The 24,848-nt window shown below is 38.9% G+C and overlaps 1 protein-coding gene across 1 annotated transcript; it reads left to right on the forward strand.

Annotated features, from left to right (window-relative positions):
* Positions 1-101: 101 nt before the first annotated feature.
* On the forward strand, positions 102-23,073 carry LOC117408360 (15-hydroxyprostaglandin dehydrogenase [NAD(+)]). Its single transcript, XM_034013292.3, has 7 exons — positions 102-553; positions 914-1,037; positions 3,490-3,596; positions 6,187-6,283; positions 16,461-16,537; positions 17,993-18,156; positions 22,736-23,073. Exons 1-7 carry the CDS (start codon positions 461-463, stop codon positions 22,857-22,859), a joined length of 786 nt encoding a protein of 261 aa, XP_033869183.1. The 5' UTR covers positions 102-460; the 3' UTR covers positions 22,860-23,073.
* Positions 23,074-24,848: the final 1,775 nt, after the last annotated feature.

Here is a 24,848-nt window from a genome sequence, read left to right on the forward strand (position 1 = left end):
TACAACAGTTGCCTTTAGAATCCCGAATGAAGCAAACGCAAGCGCCCGAGGGAATAAGCAAAGTTAGACGTGTTATGATCTGAATCCACTCCGGAAATCCATCCGCTTCTGTAAGTGTCAAAACTGCCCAATGTTAAATCCAGTAAAAACAAAAGAAAACGGCAGACGAGTCAGAAAGAAATGTTAAACCTACCAAAAATTGTGTGTTCCTCTGTACTGGGCATTGCGTCGGAGTATAAGAAAAGAGAGTTAACAACTGTTCCACTATAAGATTTGCATTTGCTAAAGAAATCAATCAGTCCTATGTAGAAGACGGAGACCAAAAAACAAGACTTATGTAAATGTTACACAGCGAGAATACAGAAGACAGGTGATCCTAGGTTTAGTTACCGCCCTCTCAGGGTTCAGTGAACAAAGTACAGTGACAGACTGAGAGACACAACAAGTGAACCCATAGAACATGGCACTAGCTGGAAAAGTTGCTCTTGTGACGGGGGGAGCCCAAGGAATCGGAAGAGCAGTTGCCGAGGCTCTACTGCAAAATGCTGCAAAGGTAAATTTTAACTAGTTTACTTCTTAATGCACACCCTAAAAGTTATGTAATCGCTATGTTGCTGAGAGGCAAACGTATTTCTAAGATAGTCTTGTTGAGTATAAAAGTACACTTTTTAAGGACTTAATCACAGAGCTGTGCTTTTTTATATTAGGTTTATTGTTGCTGTCTTGTTTTGCCTGTACTTGGTTGTTGTCTTTTTTATCGTTTTATTACAGATTTAGATTTTACTAGTGCAAGATAATATGTTGTTATAATAATAATAATAACAACAACAATAATAATAATAATAATAATAATAATAATAATAATAATAATAATAATAATAATATTAAGGTCTGTTTTGTTGTATTTGTTCAGATTTCTCTTGTAGATTTTAATCAGGAGGCGGGAGAACAATGTATTAACTGCTTGGACGAAGAGTTTGGATCTGACAACTGTTTGTTTATTCAGTGTGACGTTACTGACCGAGAGAAACTGCAAGGTAAGAACAATTAAGAACCTTTGATTAGATGTTGGGATGTTTGATATAATAATAATAATAATAATAATAATAATAATAATAATAATAATAATAATAATAATAATAATAATAATAATAATAATACTAATAAATACGGGAACAACATACCGGTATACTGATACAATGTTTTTGTTTATAGCGAACAAAAGTCCACTTTTTTAGACGACGTTGCTAAAGTCGATTGCAAAGTCTGTTCCACATATATCACAAACTTCCTCTGGTCTGTTTCTCAAACACACGTAGTTTAACTCTGAGGACATACAGCATTTTCAAGTAGTACGTTCCTTCTGATAAGAGCGTTTTACCAGTGAGTTAAACTTTGACATATCAGATTTCAAAGATGTCATTTGTCAACACTAGAAAATAATTGCAACTGGTGAGAAATATGAGGAACTCGTTTAACCTGAAAGGAATTGGTATGTACAAATTGCGTAATGTGTTCTTTAGAAATTATTGAGTTCACACAGATGCATGCATTCGTTATGAGTATAAATTAGTAATCAAGTGTAATTCTTGAAGGACATGACCTTTTGACACTAGCCTGCAAGCAGGGGCGTCATTTCTGAGAAATTCTGGGGAGGGGGCCAAAGTTGTGTCAACATTGAACATTATCTGGCCCAAATAGCACCACGAATGAGAAATAATACATCATCATCATCATAATAATAATAATAAAACAGTCGATAATTGGGCCAGTTTACAACGAGATAGCGTTCTCATTCTTAAAATAAATTAGCCTACACAACATGTGCAATGCACGTATTTTTAAAACACGCACTGGTTTATAACAGACTCGAAAATGTCGTTACACTAAGTCTCATGTTATAGTAGTAAAGTGTATAACGTTACGATCGTCGTTTTCACTGAAACCTGTGTTTTTATAGTGGGCAAAGGCTTAAAGCTAACCGAATTGCCCTGCTGCTAGCTTTCGATATTAAGTAAACATTTCAGTTACATACTGTACTGCTACATTAAACAATACCGGTACAACATCATTTTAAAAAAATCGTTTTACAACAGCTAGGGACATTCGACTTCTCTCAGATCATGCATGAACTTTACAAAAAGAACCAGGGCTGAGAACGCAGTTTAACTTTATTTTAGAGCGTCCATCCGAATACATCTCACCAGATTTGATACATTCTTACAACCGATGCATACAAAGAATGACACTTATAAACCAATGAACATAAACTGGTAAATAAGCACCACATTCCTGTGAATGTTGAAAGTAGAAATATGTAGCAAAGTTTTAAATAACATGTTTACACAGATGATAACGAATAAACTAAAAATAAAAGGAGGTAGCGTCTCGCTTTCATCTTGGCAAATGCCAACACCAGCCTCAGCATATATTGACCCTTTTCATGCAATAAAAGATCCCTTATACGTTGATGTGTCCATCTGTTTGTTCGTCTGTCTGTTAAACACGTTAACACAACAGCAGCCTTAATTGTGCACCAATTTTCACCAAACTTGTGTCATACACTCCTAACCCCCTATACACGTTTCGGTTGCATTTGGCTACAATCCGATAAACTTTTGATTGTATATGAATATCTTTAACCTGTACAAGTACTTATCAGACCTGTCAACTCTCCCTTATTTGCCGGGACAGATTTTCTCCCGTATTTTGCTCTATACTCTACCGTTAAACCCCTTTAGGTCAACAAAGCTTTAATTTATGCAATATTTCAGGTACTAAAATCATAAATATACAGTCTCATGTACAGTCTGTGGTAACTGCAGTCCCCATGTGTAGCTAGCAGGGTTTAGGACCCAGGGGAGCCCTGTGGCAGGCAGGCATGCATTCAATGCAGGAGGCAAGCTCACATACTTGACCAGGAAAGTCTAAAAGTCACACTAATAGTGAAAGATAAGCGTTTCTAATAGAATTTCAAGATCAACATTACATTACAAATTCAGATTGATTGATCATATGTGTTTATATACAGCAATAGTTTGTTCATTTAAAATAGAAGATAGTTGATAATTGAATGTTACTGACAGCGGTATTATTGATCCGCGACAATATGTTTATTTTCTTGATTTAGTTTGCCTTTATACCTTGAAACAAAAGCCAAAAGGAGAACAATGAGTTACAATAATATGTGCTATTAAAAAAGGGCGCCCCACCGATTTATAAACCTAGATTTGTCATTCATCCTTTGTGGCAATGTTGCCTCACTGTGTCTTGTTTACCAGGTCATTTATGTTGGATGGGGCCAAACAATGTCTTGTCTAACTTGACTCTGTTCATGTATCACGTGTATAGAGGTGGCTATTTTTTTGTGTAAAATTCATGTTTTTGGCCAAATATAAATACTGGTTCGCTAACTTCACAGTGGGAATGAGCATGTGTAACAGTTTTGTATTTTTTACAGTAAGATTGTTTTTTGTTAATTGCTTGCAGATGCCTTCAAGAGGACCGTTGAACACTTTGGAAAGTTGGACATTGTTATTAACAATGCTGGCATCAATAATGAGAAAAACTGGGAGAAGACAATTGAAGTTAATTTGGTAAACATTCTGTTTGATTACATTCTTCATTAAAATGTAACTTTTTAGAAAGAATACACATTTTTCAGCAAAGGGCAGCACTGATTTTAAGCTAGCCAGGGGGGGCATTTCCCTATAATCGCAATCTGTGCTTTGAAGATTGATCTTTTAAGTGTGTGCTTTGGGAATGATTGAGGGAAAATTATTAGTGGTTACACATTTATTTTATGTCTGGTTGGTTCTCATTGGAGTTATTCAAACAGTGTTTTTTTCCACTTTTGACATACTGTAGTCTATGTTAAGGTGATTTTAAAAACCAGCAACATGTAGTGAAAAACTACCATGAACACATTTCCTTTTGTATTAGTGGCATACACAGTATCTGTTCACTAGATAGTACTGCAATACAGAACTTTGGTTGATCTATTCTGTGTTAGACCAAAGTGAAAGCAAATCTGACAACTAAAACTAAGGAGCAGTTGTAGAATGTAGGTTAAAACACATTAACACAGACTAATGACAATATTAAAAAGTGAATAAAATACAACATAGTAGTATTCAAGTATTCACAAAAATAACACTTAGAATGATTGAATACCTCATAAAAAAGTAAGGGCACAGTACAGTGGCTCTCAAAAGTATTCACTTCCCTTGGACTTTTCCACATTTTATTATGTTACAACATGGAATCAAAATGGATTTAATTAGTTTTTGCTTCTGATCAACACAAAAAAGTCCATAATGTCAAAGTGAAAAATAAAATCTACAAATTGTTCTAAATTAATTACAAATACAAAACAGAAAATAATTGATTGCATAAGTATTCACCCCCTTGAGTCAATATTTGGTAGAGGCACCTTTGGCAGCAATTACAGCCATGAGTCTGTTTGGATAAGTCTCTACCAGCTTTGCACATCTGGACACTGCAGTTTTTGCCCATTCTTCTTTGCAAAATTGCTCAAGCTCCGTCAAGTTGGATGGGCACCTTTGGTGAACAGCAATTTTCAACTCTTTCCACATATTCTCAACTGGATTGAGGTCCTGGCTTTGACTGGGCCACTCCAGGACATTGACCTTTTTGTTTTTAAGCCACTTCAGTGTGGCTTTGGCTGTATGTTTGGGGTCATTGTCCTGCTGGAAGATGAATCTTCTCCCAAGTCCCAGGTCTCTTGCAGACTTCAGCAGGTTTTCCTCCAGGATTTCTCTGTACTTTGCTGCATCCATTTTGCCCTCTATCTTCACGAGCTTTCCAGGCCCTGACACAAAGAAGCATCCCCATAGCATGATGCTGCCACCACCATGCTTCACTGTAGTGATGGCGTTCTTAGGATGATGTGCGGTGTTAGGCTTTCTCCAAACATAGCGCTTAGCATTGAGGCCAAAAAGCTCTAATTTGGTCCATAGAATCTTCTTCCACTTGGTCTCAGTCTCCCACATGCCTTCTGGCAAACTCTAGCCGAGATTTGATGTGAGTTTTTTTCAACAATGGCTTTCTTTTTGCCACTCTCCCATAAAGACCAGTTTCGTGAAGCACCCGGGCTATTGTTGCCGTATGCACAGTGTCTCCCAGCTCAGCCGTGGAAGACTGTAACTCCTTTAGAGTTGCCATAGGCCTCTTGGTGGCCTCCCTGACTAGTGCCCTTCTTGCCAGGATACTCAGTTTTTGAGGACGGCCTGTTCTAGACAGATTCACAGTTGTGCCATATTCTCTCCATTTCTTAATACTGGACTTTGCTGTGCTCCGGGGGATATTCAATGCCTTGGAGATGTTCTTATATCCTACCCCTGATTGGTGCTTTTGAAGAACCTTATTCTGGATTTGCTTTGAATGTTCCTTTGTCTTCATGATGTATTTTTTGTTAGGAAATGTACTAACCAACTGTGGGACCTCCCAGAGACAGGTGTATTTAACCTGAAATCATGTGAAACACCTTAGTTGCACGCAGGTGGACTCCATTCAACTAATTATGTGACTTCTAAAGACAATTGGTTGCACCAGAGCTTATTTAGGCGTGTTACAGCAAAGGGAGTGAATACTTATGCAATCAATTATTTTCTGTTGTATATTTATAATTAATTTAGAACAATTTGTAGATTTTATTTTTCACTTTGACATTATGGACTTTCTTTGTGTTGATCAGTGGCAAAAACTCCTAATTAAATCCATTTTGATTCCATGTTGTAACACAATAAAATGTGGAAAAGTCCAAGGGAGGTGAATACTTTTGAGAGCCACTGTATAAAGTATAATACAATTTTAAACTATTCACTTCAAATGTAAACTGGATTTATGTTCAAAGAACAGATAGATAAGTGATAATATTGATGTGTTCAGGATCCATCTCATCACAAGTGACAGATATCAGAAAGTTGACACATGACTGGATCATTAAAATGTGAACATTTAAGAACATTGCTTTTCACAGAAAGTCTACAGTACTAGCACTAGTTTTTGGAACAGAGGATACAGTATTATCAGAAAACATTCAACAAGAAGCATTAACTTAGTTTACTGTATGTGAGTGATAAGATATGCATATTACTAAAAAGTGATGCATTTTATGAATGACTAAGTCATTATTTTTTTGGTATTTGTCTCGTATTTTTACAGACTTCTGTGGTAAAAGGGACATACCTTGGTCTAGAACACATGAGCAAAGAGCATGGCAAACAAGGAGGTGTGATCATTAATGTTTCATCAATGGCAGGTAAATTGGGTTAATTGCAATAAGAGTGTCAAAAGTGTTGTTTGTTCAAGTACATAGTGTATACTGTTTTTCAAGAGATGTTCAAACATCATTGAGAAGAAATGGAAAATTCTTAGAGAAATAAGTCTACATTCTTTTGAATCTGACACTTCGAACAGAATTATCTAGTGAATGAAAAATAAAACTTCTCAGCAGTTAATGTTTTGGGGGTTTTGTGAAGAAAAACTTAGCAAAACTTTTTAAAAATCTTGATGTGAAATCACACCCTTCTCAAAAAGCGGGTTTTCCACTTTTGTTCCATGTGAAGCAATTGTGTGGTCTTAAATAATAACAGGGCACTTACTATCAGCCTCTGGCAAAGTCTGTCTAAGCTGCTACTATGAGCCTGTTCACACTACTCTGCTGGCTCAGGGCCGCCAGATATTTAGGTCTGCAACCCCATTCACATTTGTGGCTTAAGGCGCCTTTGTGCATTCACATATGTGACTGAGAAGCAGGCCTAAAATGTGGCAGATTGTTTTTTTTATTTTTAATTTTTTTTCTAAATGGAACGATAGCCTGAACTCAGAATGGAAGAGCTACTGGGATATACAATAATCCTTGATCTTGATTTGTAGCAGATGTTTCATATATATATATTTGTTCAATGCAGAACAGTAGGGATTTTATGGTATATATTTAATATATATAAAAAAAAAACATATATTATTGACTATTTTGACTAAATGTTATGGTGTGTAACGGGATGACAGTCCGAGCTTACCCCCACCCACAATCACATTATTCTCTCAAGAACACGGAGGTATTTACAACGCAGGAAACAGCAACTTGCAAGTGTTCAGAGGTATACATATTTATTTTCGTAATGGATACTTCACTCAGCTTGCAAATGACTAACAGGTTGTACATGCAATGACTGACATTCACAAGACACGCTCATGACTGACCACCTAATACGACTACTCCACCATAAGGAAAGACACAACATTAAATAATAATTAATTATTCAATAACCAGTTACACCTGGAATAATCATATACAAAAAATAAACTCTATTATTTAACATTCACTCCATTTACAATAAACATTCATATAATTTACATTACACATGTTTCTTCTCAGTTATACGTATTTGTTTAACCTGCATGAATACCATCTTTGTTTATAAACACAATTGTTAAACTATTCTGTTGTTTACTCATTATTATCATTGTCATTATTATTCTCTAGTTTGTAACCATTACAAGTAAAGACTGAACATCAGCATTATCCCTTCTATGGAAGATTACCGAACATATGGCTCTAAAACAAAACCCTTGTTCCACATGTAGCTACGGCAACTTCATTAAGAGAAGCGCCCCAATCTAAATACAGCAGTACACCATCATATATCAAATACACTTTGCTCAACAACATGCACAACACATAATAAACTACCGGTACTGCTCTATCGTCAGCAGATTAACATTAACAGTAATAATCACAATAACAGGCCTTGAAATATTACAGTGAAAATACAAATTGTTACACTTTCAAATTCTAAGCAAGTTACAAGCTTACCAGTGCCATTAATCAATAAAACAAACAAACTTTTTTTTTTTACTTCAAATATTACAAATAGTTCCCTGTTGTAATATGTATATATATTTTATATATATATATATATATATATATATATATATATATATATATATATATATATATATATAAAGATGACCAAAAAAGACTGTATAACATAAATAATACCAGTACTGTATTGAGCTATATTGTAATTTTGCAACATGTGGAATATATTTGACTTTATTAATGATTCAATGGAATCAACCAAAATTACATATTTCTCAAATTATACATTTATTTCCAAAAAAAATGACGTGTCACAATTATTGGCACCCTTGTTTTCAGTACTTTGTTCACCCTCCCCATGCAAGGAAAACAGCACTGAGTCTTTTTCTATAATGTTTAATGAGATTGGAGATCACATTGGGAGGGATCTTAGACCATTCCTCCATACAGAATCTTTCCAGATCCTTGATATCCTTCGGTGTGCACTTATAGACTGCCCTCTTCAATTGAAAGTTCAGAGACGGAGATGGCCATTGCAAAATGTTGATTTTGTGGTCAATTAACAATTTCTTTGAGGATTTTGATGTGTGCTTGGAAATGGTTGGGAGTTCCACGCTGCCTCAGCAGAGTGGGACTTTATGGTAAAGGAATACTGCAGCTACCAGTCTCCGCTCTAACCGAGGAGTTTAAGTGTGCCAAGGTCAGACTGGAAATGACATTAGTAGAGTCACGCGACAAATAGGTAAGGGAGGCAGCACCTGTGTTGAAAACTGGAAGAAAGTGGGCGGCAAAGAAAGCTGTGGAAGATGCAAAGGCTGCCCTTCGAATTGGTGATATCATGGGGCAAGTTCAGCATGGAAGAGGGGGTCTTGGTCTCAGTTCAGCTCCTCCTACATGGCACAAGGCAGCCCCAGCTCAAAGGAGGAAGCTGGTAGTCAACGAGGTGCAAAAGCAGGAGGAGAGGATGAGGTGTATAAAGGCCATTTCCCAGGCCAAGCAGGGAGAATGGATGATATGGGAGAGTGTGGAACAACACAAGATTGGCTGGCAAGACCTATGGTCAATGGAACAGAGTAGGATCAGTTTCCTCATCAGGTCAACATATGATGTTCTCCCATCACCACAGAACCTAAACCTCTGGGTAGGAGAGGATCCCTCATGTCCTTTGTGTTCATCACCTGCAACATTAAGGCACATTTTGACAGGATGTAAGGTGGCTCTTAGCCAAGGACGGTTTACTTGGCGCCATGACCAGGTGCTGCGATGTTTGGCCTTAGCATTGGAAGACAAGCGTAACATGACCAATAAGTTGCCACCTGTTCCATCAAAACATTACACACAAAAGACAACATTCCTCCGCCCAGGAGAGCAACCACCAAGAAAAGGTGTTAAAACCAGTCTTCGCCCAGGACAACTTGAAGCTGCTAGAGACTGGAAAATGCTGGCAGATGTTGGTCAACGGCTTATTTTTCCACCTGAGATTGCCACCACTAACCTTCGACCAGATATTGTCTTGTGGTCTGGATCAGCACGCCTTGTTCACCTGATAGAGTTAACAGTGCCATGGGAGGATGCTGTAGATGAGGCGTATGAGAGGAAGAAACTGCGGTATGCTCAACTAGCCACTGAAGCGGAACAGCGAGGATGGAGAGTCCGGGTTTACCCAGTGGAGGTGGGTTGTTGAGGATTTGTGGCACACTCTACAACCCGGTTTCTCAGAGACGTCGGATTCAGTGGCCAAGAGTTGCGTCGCACAGTGAAGAACTTATCTGAAGCAGCAGAGAGGAGCAGCAACTGGCTATGGTTGAGACGGAAAGATTCTGGCTGGGGATCTCAAGCACAATAGAAAGAAAGAAACGCTGATGTACAGGTAAGTAAGCTGGGCTGTTGAGTGGGGGACGGAGGGGGGTGATGCTGGGACGCCAGAATCACCGTCGAGCCCTCTTGAGGTGTCGTGGGCTAGTCGACGAAACACTGAGGATGGAAGGTGCCCACTTGAAGACACCACAGATGTACCCTACTTAGCTCAGTCCAGACGGTTGTCATGCTGATGCGCTGGGGAGGCCGCACTGTGGTTGATCCCCAGAGCCAGCATCGCAGCCGTTGTGTGTGCTGATGTGCCAGGGAGGCAAAATAAGCTGATCCCTGGAGCCAGCATTACACTTCAGCCATTAACACCAGACAGAAGGATATCTACATCATCATATGGAAGGAAACGTAAATGGATGGAGACACATATGGATCACATTAGTTTACTGTAAAGCTACGTCTTAGTTGGTGCTTATCTTGGCGAGATCCGAGTTCAAATCAGCATGAAGTTTTAACATCTACTCTCGTGTGATGGAAATCGTCTTGCTGGAAGATCCACTTGCGGCCAAGTTTCAGCCTCCTGGCAGAGGCAACCAGGTTTTTGGCTAAAATGTCCTGGTACTGGGTAGAGTTCATGGTGCCGTTGACCTTAACAAGGGCCCCAGGACCAGTGGAAGCAAAACAGCCCCATAAAATCAAAGATCCACAACCATATTTTAAAGTAGGTATGAGGTTCTTTTCTGCACACGCATCCATTTTTCAACACCAAACACCAAAGCTGGTGTGCGTGGCCAAAGGGCTCTATTTTTGTCTCATCTGACCTAGCACCCGGTTCCAATCGAAGTGCCAATGCCGTTTAGCAAATTCCAGGCGCTTACGTTTGTTGGTTGCTCTCAATAAAGGCTTTTTTCTGGCAACCCTTCATAGAAAGTCATAATTTTTCTGTTTTATCTTAGAAAATCAAATAGGTAATGTGATATGAAAAATCGGCGTAAGTCTGCTTTGCATGCATATATATGTAAAGGCCGGCCCTGGTCCTGGATTGTAGGCCCTGGGCCACATCGAAAAGGTGGCCTAAATCTAGGCCGGCCCTGGGCTGCCTTTTCTTTTTTGGAGTATTCACATATGAGAAAAGGCTGCCCTGAGGCCACCTTAAATCGCATGTGTCAATGGGGTCTATATCCACCGTGACTGAAAAGGACTTAAAGCAGGAACATGCTGTTTTTACTGTTTATATTATATTACAGAGTCAGGGATTGCATAAGTCTACACAAAAGTCTGACTACATTTTTTGCACAACCCCTGTAGACTCTTTTACTAAGTAGATGCCATCTGACTGATCGATTTGTGGCACCACACTATCTGTTTACCATCAACCATTAATGTTTAACAATGTTGAGGTGCTGTGAGTGCAAGACACTGTTGTTTCAGCAGAACAGGAGTAAAAAATAAATAAATAATCTCGGATTCCAGTAATTTTTCAAGGTCTTTGTTTTTCTGTAGCATTTACAAACCGCTAAAAAGACAGTCGGGGGTGACAGTCGGGGGTGAGTGAGTGTAAAGACATCGTTTTTTTTCTGGTATTTTTTTCTGTTTTGCTATCTTCCAGTTCATTTAATTGTTCTTCATCCAAATCTACTTACTACTTTGGGGATTTTTTTGCAGGTAATTGGTCACTCAGTTTTATAGTTACTGTACATCTGTAACTGTAAATAAAATCTAAGAAATGATAACATTAATTCACGTTTATTCATGCTTAATATAACCTATCATTTACAGGTAATTTTCACTGCTCTATGTGACAACTTTAATGCAAGTAATGCCTCCATGATGCCAGAATGATTTCAGCCCAGAAAAATAGGTTTAAATAGTGCACCTATCAGTGGTTAAAGCCTGGTTTTCTAGCAAACTAATTATCGCTCACTTTAATGTGCACACTACGATTATCACCCTTTAGTAAATACGGTGTGAATAATGCTCATCACATTGAGCGGCCTGCCTCATTTAAATCCATTATCATGCATTGCCATACACATCACATATTCATTCTAATTACCATAGTGTGGCACAATAAAATCAGTGTGCGCCATAATATGCCCACTATTTCACGCGATAATGAGTACAATTGCAATGGTAAATACGGAAATCATGAACGTTCACACTAATTGCAATTATGGTACACCAGAATGTTTAGTGCCGTTCGTAAATGAGGCTCTTAGTCTTCACATATTGTATAAAGATGGTCTGACATAGTAGTTTTGATCCACTGAAGATATTCCTTGATTCAAACTGCTGTCACATAATAATGTATGATTTATAAAATAATACGAACTGTTTATTAGATGATCAATTTTCAGCTAGACTTAAGTTAATGGTTGCTTGAAACTTTTGTAAGAAATCTAACATCCATCCACAGCCTTTTTACGGTACTTTTAGAACATTTGATTCCATCAACAAAATATCCAGGGGTCCTTGCCAGAACATTTTAGCTGAGTGAAAACTTATGAAGCAGTTGTGTGTCAAAACAGCAGGCATATTGAAGCAATTGCAAAAAGAAATGTGAATTTTTGTGAACATAAACAAAGCCTCCACGGGGGCAAGGTCATCTTAGATCAAATGGTTTGTAAACATAAATAAATATGTGTAAATGTCCAGGGGTTAAAACAATATGGCAGTGAAAGTTAAATTCTACTGGACACCACATGTAATGGAACATTATTGAGAGCATCTTAGAATACACTATGTGAAAGTGAGTGTATATCATTAATACAGCTGGAGATTAAAACCATACTTGTAATTGAATACCTCTCGGGAATCACCCCAGAGCAACAATGCTTAGGGGAAATCCCAGAATAACCATGGTAGGTGGTTGATGTAATCCAGGGTGATTCCCCAGTGCTTTAAATTGTTCCAGTAAAATCTAGTTGTGGCTTATCCCAACATGTCTGACCTATTCCATTTCAAAACACAGTTTATTCACTCATCATGAGTTACATTAAACATACCCTGGCTGGAGCTTAATTGTACTGTTTGTCAACAAGTACCATTCAGCCCATTCAAGCCTTTCGATCAATTCACAGGGATATGTCTATCATCAACAACAACTTTCACTTCCTCTCCTCGGAGGAAAGTTTTGCTTGAATTTCCGTAGAATGCTACACCGATCTGTCAGTGAGCTTTGCCTATCTTATTTTTTTACCACAAATTAATTTACCTTTATATGCATGAATAAACTAAAGACGTCGGTGCGATGCCATGTTGAGATACAAAGTCTTGTAAGCAAGTGTAGCTTAAACAGTAGTGTGGCAGGCTGGCTTGCAGTGGTGAGGTGTGGTGACGTCACGGACCAGGAAGTAACTGAATCACAACAGTGGATGGGCGGGTGAAACTGAACGCAACGGCGTTCAGCTGATTTTATTAATAAACAAAACAAAAATAAACAAAAACCAAAGGGCACGTGTGCCAAACGAATAAACAGACAAACAAGTAAGTGTCGTGCTGGCTAATCCAGCACGTTTTAGCAATTGTTTTTATATTCTGTCTCCTCTGTATCTCCCCGTACCTCCTCTCTGTATACCCCAACCCCGCAGCACGGACAGCTGCAGGTTCTTATACTCTGGCCGAGGGGTTAACTAGCTATTAATTATCTTATTACCCCTCGGCCACAGTCTGCACGCGTTTGGTAAGGATGCATGACTGTCAGCTAGTTAAATAATCAGTAGCTGATCAGTCATGCATCCTCACAGGGTTTTTAAATTATAAATAATAACAAAAGACGCGGTGCTTTTAACTGCAAACAAAACACAAATAAATATGGGCGGGACACTCCGCCACAAGTAGGCATAGTAATTTTAACCCCTGAATATTTATAGTCGGCATACAAAGTGTGACTTATGAAGCACAGTACTTGCAATGAAACCTTTAATACATGTCAAGGGTGTTCAGGGTCGGTATATTTAATGATACATAGGTGCAAGTTAAATTAATGCATATGTACTGTATGCCTCAGGATATAATCAAGTCAAGTCAGCAAGCTGATAACATTCCCTACACATTAAATGTTTGGACCTTAATCATATGGCATCATCTTACTAAGTAGTACATTATAGTCCATCCAACTTCAAAAACATTTAATCAAAGAGGTAAAACTTCAAACAACCTAGGTGGTTGATTTAATCAACTTGTACCCCTTCAAGATAAACCACAACTGCATTTTTTTGGAGCATTTTATAGCATTGGGGAATCAATTTGGATTTCATCAACCACCTATTATTAGGACTAATCCTGGGATTCCCAATCCTATAAAGTGCTCAAGGAAAATCCATCTGTGGCTTATCCCGGCAGGCTAAAGGTTGATTAAGTTGACCTTTAAATCAATGTAGACAAATGTTGTACATTGTAGTTGTATAGTCTGGTACAGACTTTAACACTAATGGCAAAGTATACTGATGCTTTTAACTTGTAGATTGAGGATTGGGGAGTTGCACATCAGTCAATAAAGGGAATGGAAATATTGTTAAGGATGTTAGGAGTGCCAGGTCTGATATGAATCAAAGTCATATCAGCTTTCCTTGTGTACAAGACTTCAAGATATCTGAGACTTAGGCTGGGACCAATTCAAAACTTTGACAACCCGCTAATCGCACTTAACAAAACTGTATTTAATAGTGTTTTCTTTTTATGAGTAGAAGAAATAAGATACTAAAAAAAAAAAAGAAAACGCTATTAAATACAGTTTTGTTAAGTGTGATTAGCGGGTTGTCAAAGTTTTGATTTGGTCCCAGCCTTAGTTTGTTTTTTAATGTTTTCACCACATGTTGCACAATTGTCCAAACAAACAGTACTTTTGTCCTGACACCTACTATTACTTGATGTGTTTTTTTTTCAGTTCAGTGAGGCAAATAATACAACAAATATACAAACACAAGAGTAGGTTTTAATGGCATTATAGTAGTTACTCCACGCTACATTTGTCTGTTTGAAGCATTTACTGTAGTTTCACTGTAATTTAAGAACCAAGTAGTTTAAGTGATTTCATATGTGGCTAACAATGTGCATGCTGTTTAAACTCAGTGCTTTGGTAATATATATATATATATATATATATATATATATATATATATATATATATATATATATATATATATATATATACGTGCTCAAATTTGTTGGTACCCTTACAGCTCATTGAAGTAATGCTTCATTCCTCCTGAAAAGTGATGAAATTAAAAGCTATTTTATCATGTATACTTGCATGCCTTTGGTATGTCATAGAATAAAGCAAAGCTGCTGTGAAAAGAGATGAATTATTGCTTATTCTACAAAGATATTCTAAAAAGGCCTGGACACATTTGTTGGTACCCCTTAGAAAAGATAATAAATAATTGGATTATAGTGATATTTCAAACTAATTAGTTTCTTTAATTAGTATCACACATGTCTCCAAACTTGTAATCAGTCATTCAGCCTATTTAAATGGAGAAAAGTAGTCACTGTGCTGTTTGGTATCATTGTGTGCACCACACTGAACATGGACCAGAGAAAGCAAAGGAGAGAGTTGTCTGAGGAGATCAGAAAGAAAATAATAGACAAGCATGGTAAAGGTAAAGGCTACAAGACCATCTCCAAGCAGCTTGATGTTCCTGTGACAACAGTTGCAAATATTATTAAGAAGTTTAAGGTCCATGGAACTGTAACCAACCTAGCTGGGCGCAGCCGCAAGAGGAAAACCGACTCCAGAGTGAACAGAAGGATAGTGCGAATGGTAGAAAAACAACCAAGGATAACTGCCAAAGAGATACAAGCTGAACTCCAAGGTGAAGGTACGTCAGTTTCTGATCGCACCATCCGTCGCTTTTTGAGCGAAAGTGGGCTCCATGGAAGAAGACCCAGGAGGACTACTCTTTTGAAAGAAAAACATAAAAAAGCCAGACTGGAATTTGCTAAAATGCATATTGACAAGCCACAATCCTTCTGGGAGAATGTCCTTTGGACAGATGAGTCACGTCAGCTCTATGTTCACAGACGAAAAAATGAAGCTTTCAAAGAAAAGAACACCATACCTACAGTGAAACATGGAGGAGGCTCGGTTATGTTTTGGGGCTGCTTTGCTGCGCCTGGCACAGGGTGCCTTGAATCTGTGCAGGGCACAATGAAATCTCAAGACTATCAAGGCATTCTGGAGCGAAATGTACTGCCCAGTGTCAGAAAGCTCTGTCTCAGTCGCAGGTCATGGGTCCTCCAACAGGATAATGACCCAAAACACACAGCTAAAAGCACCCAAGAATGGATAAGAACAAAACATTGGACTATTCTGAAGCGGCCTTCTATGAGTCCTGATCTGAATCCTATCGAACATCTATGGAAAGAGCTGAAACTTGCAGTCTGGAGAAGGCACCCATCAAACCTGAGACAGCTGGAGCAGTTTGCTCAGGAAGAGTGGGCCAAACTACCTGTTAACAGGTGCAGAAGTCTCATTGAGAGCTACAGAAAACGTTTGATTGCAGTGATTGCCTCTAAAGGTTGTACAACAAAATATTATGTTAGCGGTCCCATCATTTTTGTGCATGCCATTTTCATTTGTTTTCTTATTTACAATATTATGTTGAATAAAAAATCAAAAGCAAAGTCTGATTTCTATTAAATATGGAATAAACAATGGTGGATGCCAATTACTTTTGTCAGTTTCAAGTTATTTCAGAGAAAATTGTGGATTCTTCGTTTTTTGTGGAGGGGTACCAACAAATTTGAGCACGTGTGTATATATATATATATACTGTATGTTCTTTTTCTTTCATTTTAGCATTTTTGCATTCCCCACACCAACCAGTATACACAGCCACAAAATATGGTGTTGTTGGATTTACAAGAGCCATAGCAGTAAGTACAAATTCCAAACTTGCTTTACAAGATATCCTTATCCTGTCTGTACTGCACATGAACTCAAGATACAAGTTCTATAGATAATGTACTGCATATGAAGATTTTTTTTTAGAACTGTTTGTATTTGTCAGTAATTTAACTTCACATTCTGGAGCGATCAGACTTGAATACTGTCAGTGTGTTTTTGTATTAATAAAACATTAGCAAATGACATTTTCATTAGTGCTTGGTGTGGGTAAAAAATATAGTTCACTAGCCTAGGCCTTCTGGTTATCTCCCAAAACGCATACATTGATAGTAAAACTTTTATTTAATACCAAAGTCAGATATTCGCTGAGCAAATAGAAAACAAAGGCAATCTCTGTTATTACTGATTAACCTGTACATAGTAGTACATGTCGGTAGCAACAACAGACTGATACGCTATTTCCATTAACTTACACACAACACTGCTCTGCTGAATTTTGGTTAAAGAAAAGGGCTTGTAACCAGGAGGTCTCCAGTTCAAATCCCACCTCAGCCACTGACTCATTGTGTGACCCTGAGCAAGTCACTTAACCTCCTTGTGCTCCATCTTTCGGGTGAGATGTAATTGTAAGTGACTCTGCAGCTGATGCATAGTTCACACACCCTAGTCTCTGTAAGTTGCCTTGGATAAAGGCGTCTGCTAAATAAGCAAATAATAATAATAATAATTTAATGAATACATCTATCAGTGCATCAGCTTTCTAACATGACATGTCATTTCTGATTGACCCCCCTCCTCCTCCTCCCTCCCTATCTTTTGTTTTACAGATGGTTAAGCACATGAAACTTACAAAACGTTAATCAGTGAATCAGCTTGTTTTAGTATTGACCAGCACAACCACAATTTCCTACAAAAAATACTCAGCACTTAAGAGAGATGTGCAGAATTTTGCAATAGAATTAATAAAGGAAGTAAACCAGAATTACTTCAAAGTTGAACACTGAACCTAACAAGCTGGAGAATGATCCAATCAACTGAGTAGGATTAGTTTACAGTTGATTTGTGTTATTCTTACTAAATTATCGTAAGTGGCAATGCTTCTGGGCAATCAAAGCACAAAGGCAGCTACAGTGGTCTGAGTTGAATAGTACTACTGGCATATTTTATTATTTTGGCATACCAGTAGTATTACAGTGTTACAGTGCAATTATCTGGTTAATTATACATATCCTGGTCTAAATACTATAGACAATAAAATACAAAATTACATTTTTATGGCGCCATTGATGTAGGGATCACCGAACAATTTACACACACACACACACACACATATATAGCATACCACTAATGTTATTTATGTCATGAAAATATTGTCCTCTCCCTACTCCCTTACTTTCTATCTGTAATATCATTTCCCAAACACAAAATACCTGTCAATCAGGTGTACACGTTTTGATTTATTTGTTTGTGTTTATTTATTGCAGGAAGCATCCGAAATAGAAAACTATGGGGTGCGAATAAATGTGCTTTGTCCTGCTTTTGTGGATACACCACTCCTCCAGTCAATTGATCAGGAAGAAAAGATGGGGAAATTTTACAAACACAAGGATGAGATAAAACACAGAATGGATATTTATGGGATATTAAAGTAAGTAATCGATGAGAATATATTAACCCTATTACCTGTGTTATTTATTAATGTTGCTGGGTTCTTTAACAATAGGTAAGAATAGGTTCAATTTACCACATTTATAGTATTTTAAAATTGCATAATTTTTCACTTTCCGTCCAAGATGCTGTATTGAGCCCGATTCTAAAAGCTTTAACCCATGAATTAATTAAATGTTTTTTGGGTTTTTTTTTGTTTGTTTTAAATATATAAATAAAATTAAGTTTGATATTCATTAAACTATTTTAGATTGGTGTTAAATAACCTAACAAAAGTCAGAACAGTTTCATGAATACCAGCTGCATTGATCAGGATACCTGTAGTTTAGTAATCACTGTCTGTAGTTCAGAATCATCATCAAAACCCTTTCATTCAGACTACTCAAACCCAATTGATCTTGTAAAGGGCTTTTTGATATCGGCTCTTAAAAAATGTCAATGAGATTCAGAACAAAATAGCAAAGTCACAGTTGTTGTATTATTGTTATTATTCTTGGGAAATATTCAGATCAGGGGTGAAATGTTTACTCAGTACCGGGACTTATTTTAATGTTGGTACTGGGTACCGGAACTTATTTTACCTGCTTGTTATCCAACGCACATGCATTCTGTTCACACTTAGCGAGAAGTGTGAACAGAATGCAGCTTCTGGCCATGCACCAGTTTTGAAAATATTTCCACTAGACGTACAGCACTCTGGTGGAAGAAGCCCTAGCGTTCTGCAGTGTACTAACTACTGCGTCTGAGAGCCCTAGGGCGGACCGACAGTCTCATTCTGGGGCCAGACCCACAGCTGGAGTGTGCCCAATTCTGGGTGCCAGAGGGTGCCTTTCGCCTGGCCATCTGGGGGCCACCAGGAGAACAGCGGGAAAGCGTATAAAAGCGCTTTGGGCCATTTGTGCGCTAGGGCATCAATGCCTTGTGGACATCCGCAGCTGCGGAGGGAGAACCACAGGGGGCAATGGGTCATCTCTGCCGTGGCAAAGAGGTCGACCTGGGCTTCTCCGAACCGTTCTCAAATGCGCTGCACCACCTGAGGGTGCAGTCGCCATTCTGACGGGGGAGGACCCTCCCTGGAGAGGAGGTCCATCGCCCAGTTCACCACTCCCATGAGATGTACAGCCCAGAGGGACAGTAGGTGCCTCTGTGCCCAGATCTGTAGCCCCCAAAGGCTATGCGGTGTAACCCCGGGGACTGAAACCCTCCCTGGTGGTTCACATACACAACCACTGACACGTTGTCCGTGCGGACAAGGACAATGTTTGTTGCGGAGCACAGGGAGAAAATGTTGTAGCGCGAGGTGGACTTCTCTCAGCTCTAGCGCATTTATGTGTAGGGACGTTCAGCAGCCTGACAAGGATCCGCGGACTCCTCTGCCTGCCCAGACCACCCCCCAACCGGAGTTGGATGTGTCTGTCATCACCACTTGACGGTTGTACCATCCTTACGCCTTCGCTCAGGTGAGGGGCTTGCTTCCACCAGTGTAGCGCATTCCAGCACAGACGAGGTCAGCCAATGGTGTTTGTCACGCTTGGGGTGTAGCCAAAAGGCATTGAGCCACGCTTGAAGCGCATGTGAAGTAACCCCAGCTGAATGGCTGAGGATGCTGCAGCCATCAGACCCAGTAGTTTCTGGCACAACACTAATTGCACTGTGGACCCTGGTTGAAACAGGACCAGGCAGTTGCGAATAGCAACTACTCTGTCATCCGACAGGTAGGCTCGCATTGTAAGGGAATCCAGCCGGAGACCCAAATAAACCGTACTCTGCACTGGTGTTAATTGGCTTTTTGCATCGTTGAGGGTGAGACCTAACCTCGACAGATGCTCCGTCACAATCGCTGTGTAGGCCACTGCTCCTGCCTGGGTCTGGGAACAAATCAGTCAGTCGTCCAGGTAATTCATCACCCTGATCCCCTGCAGCCGCAAGGGAGCGAGGATGGCATCCATACACTTTGAAAACTTGCGGGGGGTTAAGAGAGGCTGAATGGCAGCACGGAGAACTCAAAGGTGCTCCGCTGAAAGGCGAAGCTGAGGTATTTCCTGTGCGCTGGACGGATATGAACCTGAAAATACGCGTCCTTCAGGTCCACTGTTGTAAAACCAGTAGCCCAGCTGGACAGACTGGAGGATGTGGCGATGTGTGACCATCTGGAACCTCCTCTCCCTCAGGTCTAGGATGGGGCAAAGGCCGCCGTCCTTCTTTGGCACCAGGAAATACCTCGAGTAGAACCCCCTCTTTTTGAGAGGTGTGTCGGAATGCCTCTCGCTCTCTGTGCGAGCGTTGCAGTGTCTCCTCTACCGCTGGTTCCAAAAGTATGGCCAGGGGAGATAGGCACGTCCAATATGGCCCGCATCTGGGACCCTAGCCTGAGACAGCCACAGCTGTCTGCGTGCCACCACTGAGCCTGTCATGCTTCTGCCCAGTGCTTGCCCTTGAAACCCCGATATTTGCAATAAAGTGCCCGAGACTGCGCGTAGCTCTGAAGCTAGCGGCTTGGGAAGGAAAACAGTGCAGCATGCCATCCAGGTAGGCCGTCAAGAGGCCTCCTGTGTTTGCAAGGTGTGTCACCTGCGCTTCGGCCATGTAAGCCTTTTTCAGGTGGGCTTCTGTGATCCTGCATTGGCTGTTAGGGCATACAGGATCCTTGAATAGACCTCCTACTTGGGGGGGGGGGGGGCGACTGTGCGAGCCCTACCACCTCTGCTCCCTCCATGGAGGCAAGTGCGGCTGCCCTCTTGGGTATTTTTATCTTCCTTGTTTGTGGTGAATTGGTTATATTTTATCAGTTATTTATTTATTATTATTTTTTTTTTATTTATTATTTTTTTTTTAATTTAGTGGTCGCCAATTATTTTTATTGTTTTCTTCCCAATTTAGTAATGTTCAATTATTTTTAGGCTCAGCCCACCGCTACCACCCCTGCGCTGACTCTGGAGCGGCGAAGACGAACACACACTGTCCTCCGAAGCGTGTGCTATCAGCTGTCCGCTTCTTTACACACTAAAGACTCACCGTGCAGCCACCTCAGAGCTACAGCGTCGGAGGACAACGCAGCTCTGGGAAAGCTTACAGGCAAGCCCGCAGACGCCCGGCCAGACCACAGGGGTCACTGGTGTGCTGTGAGCCGAGGATACCCTTGCCGGCCTAGCTCTCCCTCCCCCCCGGGCCAATTGAACGCCACCCCCTGGAAGCTCCCGTCCTCGGTCGACTGTGGAATAGCCTGGACTCGAACTCGCGACGTCCAGACTATAGGACGAATCCTGCACTCCATGCGGAGCACCTTTACTGGATGCGCCACTCGGGAGCCCTTATCAGTTATTTTTTAAGGCTTGTTTTGTATTCATAAATTTATTCTGTACCGATATGTATACGTTCTAAAAGTATTTATTCATTGGCACTCAAATTGTCTCCATTTTTTAAATGTTAACACACAGCTGTGCATATGAGTAACTACACTTATTTGTTGAGAATTTCACCCCTGATTCAGAATAAACATGTGGATAAAAGTTGGCCGTTCAGAATCAACTATTTATATTACATAATTGTTGATAATCTGCCAGTGTTAACTGTTTATTAAAGCAGTTTATTGCCTGTAGTCTATTGGATTTAATTGAGCAAGACAACTGAAATGTTTTCTATTAAAGATTGCATCCCTATTGACTTATATAGTACCCCAAGACCAAAAATAGTTTGTTCTTTTTCCCATTAAAACAGGCAGTTAGTCACTATAGTGTTATTGCTCTCTAATGTCACTCAGTTGCTAATAGTAAAAAAAGTGATATATATATACTGTATATATATATATATATATATATATATATATATATATATATATATATATATATATATATATATATATATATATATTCAGCTCAAAGAGCCAGCTGCCCAACGTTTCGATATGTTGTACATATCTTTCTCAAGGGAGAATATATATATATATATATATATATATATATATATATATATATATATATATATATATATATATATATATATACAGTGCCTTGCAAAAGTATTTAGACCCCTGACCAATTCTCTCATATTACTGAATTACAAATGGTACATTGAAATTTCGTTCTGTTTGATATTTTATTTTAAAACACTGAAACTCAAAAGCCATTATTGTAAGGTGTGGGGATGGTGTGTCTTGAGGCATGGGCAGTGTTAGGTTTGCGCCACACATAGCGCTTTGAGTTTTGGCCAAAAAGCTCTATCTTGGTCTCATCTGACCACAAAACCTTTTCCCACATCGCAGCTGGGTCACTCTCATGCTTTCTGGCAAACTCCAGACGTGCTTTCAGATGGTACTATTTGAGTAACGGCTTCTTTCTTGCCATCCTCCAATACAGGCCAGTGTTATGCAGAGCTCTTGATAGATTCTTTCTTCAGTTCATTCGAGCCGCAAAGTGTGCGTCACCCAGCATTTGAACTGCCTGGAAGGCGTTGCAGTTTGGCCACCTCTGTTCTATAGGAAGTGCGCGTCTAAAACATTCTACAACTTATTTTCCATGGAAATTGCCCCACTCAAACTGTTGCATTTTCCTGTGTTTCAGACCATCGTTAATTGCTGAAGGGATGCTGAAGATCATTAATGATAACAGCCTGAATGGAGCAGTTATGAAAATTACCACATCTAAAGGGATCCACTTTCAGAGTTATGAACCAATGTCTGCATGAACAATGTAGTGAAGTTTGACCACTATACATAAATACACGCTATGGAATGTGTATAGTTAAAACTCAATTACTGTTTGGACTATGATTAAGATGTATTTCTATCACAAATTCTATATAAGATTAAAAAAATGTATACTTTTAAATTATTTTTTTAACTGTAATTGTTAATCAAAATCTGTAGTTTTAGAATAAACATTTCAGATATTTTTAGTTATTAAGTTATCATTTTAATTATGTCTTATTTCATGTATACTGTGATGAAGTATGTTTAAATGCAACATTTTGAATCAATATTGAAAAGTTAGAGAATTAAATTGCTCTCAGTAATATGGGGGGGGGGGGGGGGTCTTAGCCTCTGGGGAGTGGAGCCAAGGAGAACATTTTACGGTTACAAGATATCACATTATACAGATATCACATTATTTTTTTTACATACAATTACACATTTATACAGTTGATTTTTTTTTACTGGGGCAATCTAGGTAAAGTACCTTGCTAATTTTGTTTCAATTTAAAATAATCTTTTATTCGCATTGTACACCACTGTGTACAATGCAGCGGCATGGTTTATTTTGTGTTACTGGTAGCCTACAGGCTAAAGTAAAAAGAAAGTGCGCTAGGTGTTCATTTGATTTTACTACTGTACTGTATTGTGTATAGGCGTACTGTACAGATTTAAATATTTTTTCATAATGTAATGTGTAGCCTACCCAAAACACATTAGTGTTATTTCAGTGTAATGATTTATACATTTAAAATACATTGAGCACTATAAATGTATGTGTGTGTGCGATTTTATTGTATTTTATTAAACCCGACACCTCCTTATGTCGGACAAACATATGCAGTTTAGCAAGGGGCTACGCAACAACTATCGCAATGCTAGAGATCTCGCTAAGATGATGCAACAAATATTTAAATTAGTATATTGCGGCTGTCTTTATTAACATATTTTCTCTTAGTACATACGAAAAAATGTATACTTTGCGAATTGTTGCAACAGAAATGCAAATTGCAGTATGTCTGCACTGCGATTGGCCCATCTTAGTACCCTTTAGATTTGGTACTTTTTATTGTATTTTTATTATTTAAAGAAACAGTACCCAAATACACTTTAAAACCTGTATAATTCTGCCCCTCTACATAACAGCATTCTGTAGCGGCAAAATTTGGCGTTCCTGACCAAATCCCTATTGAAAATAATGCCATGATACCCTCTACAATCCGGAAACCAGTCTATTATGGAAGCTGGCATGATCTGTAAGTCTTGTCTGTCTAAACCAATGTAAACCTGACTGTCCAGTCCGACATCAAGTCCTGAGATTTTTTTTTTCTAAGTTTAAGTATATCGTGTAAATACATGCAGGTCCTGTGGGTACATCTGCAGTAAAATACCTGTTTACATAATGGGGATTACAATTACAATGAATACAATCCTTGAATTACAGGGTATACCTGGACAGTATTCCTAATGTATGTACTGTAGTTTAATTGAGTTTTTCAAAGTGCAAATAGTTTGTCATTTATGATTTTTTTTTTTTTTCCCTAGGTACAGTATTCGATTTTAAAGTAGCTACCACTATAATAGGGGCAGTAGTCTGGAGTAGTGGTTAGGGCTCTGGACTCTTGACCGGAGGGTCATGGGTTCAATCCCAGGTGGGGGACACTGCTGCTGTACCCTTGAGCAAAGTACTTTACCTAGATTGCTCCAGTAAAAACCGAACTGTATAAATGGGTAATTGTATGTAAAAATAATGGGTAAAAAATAATGTAATTGTATGTAAAAATAATGTGATATCTTGTAACAATTGTAAGTCGCCCTGGATAAGAAAATAAAAGAAACATTAGAAAAATTTAGAAACATTTACTCATCTTGTTATACAGTACCACAACAGGAAAACTGACCACAAATGTTCAGACAGACAAGGAAGGAAACACATGGACTGTTGAAATGTCTAATGTCATCACTTTATCCTCAGAACATACCAA

The sequence above is a fragment of the Acipenser ruthenus genome, chromosome 2, assembly GCF_902713425.1.
Source record: "Acipenser ruthenus chromosome 2, fAciRut3.2 maternal haplotype, whole genome shotgun sequence".
NCBI classification, from domain to species: domain Eukaryota; kingdom Metazoa; phylum Chordata; class Actinopteri; order Acipenseriformes; family Acipenseridae; genus Acipenser; species Acipenser ruthenus.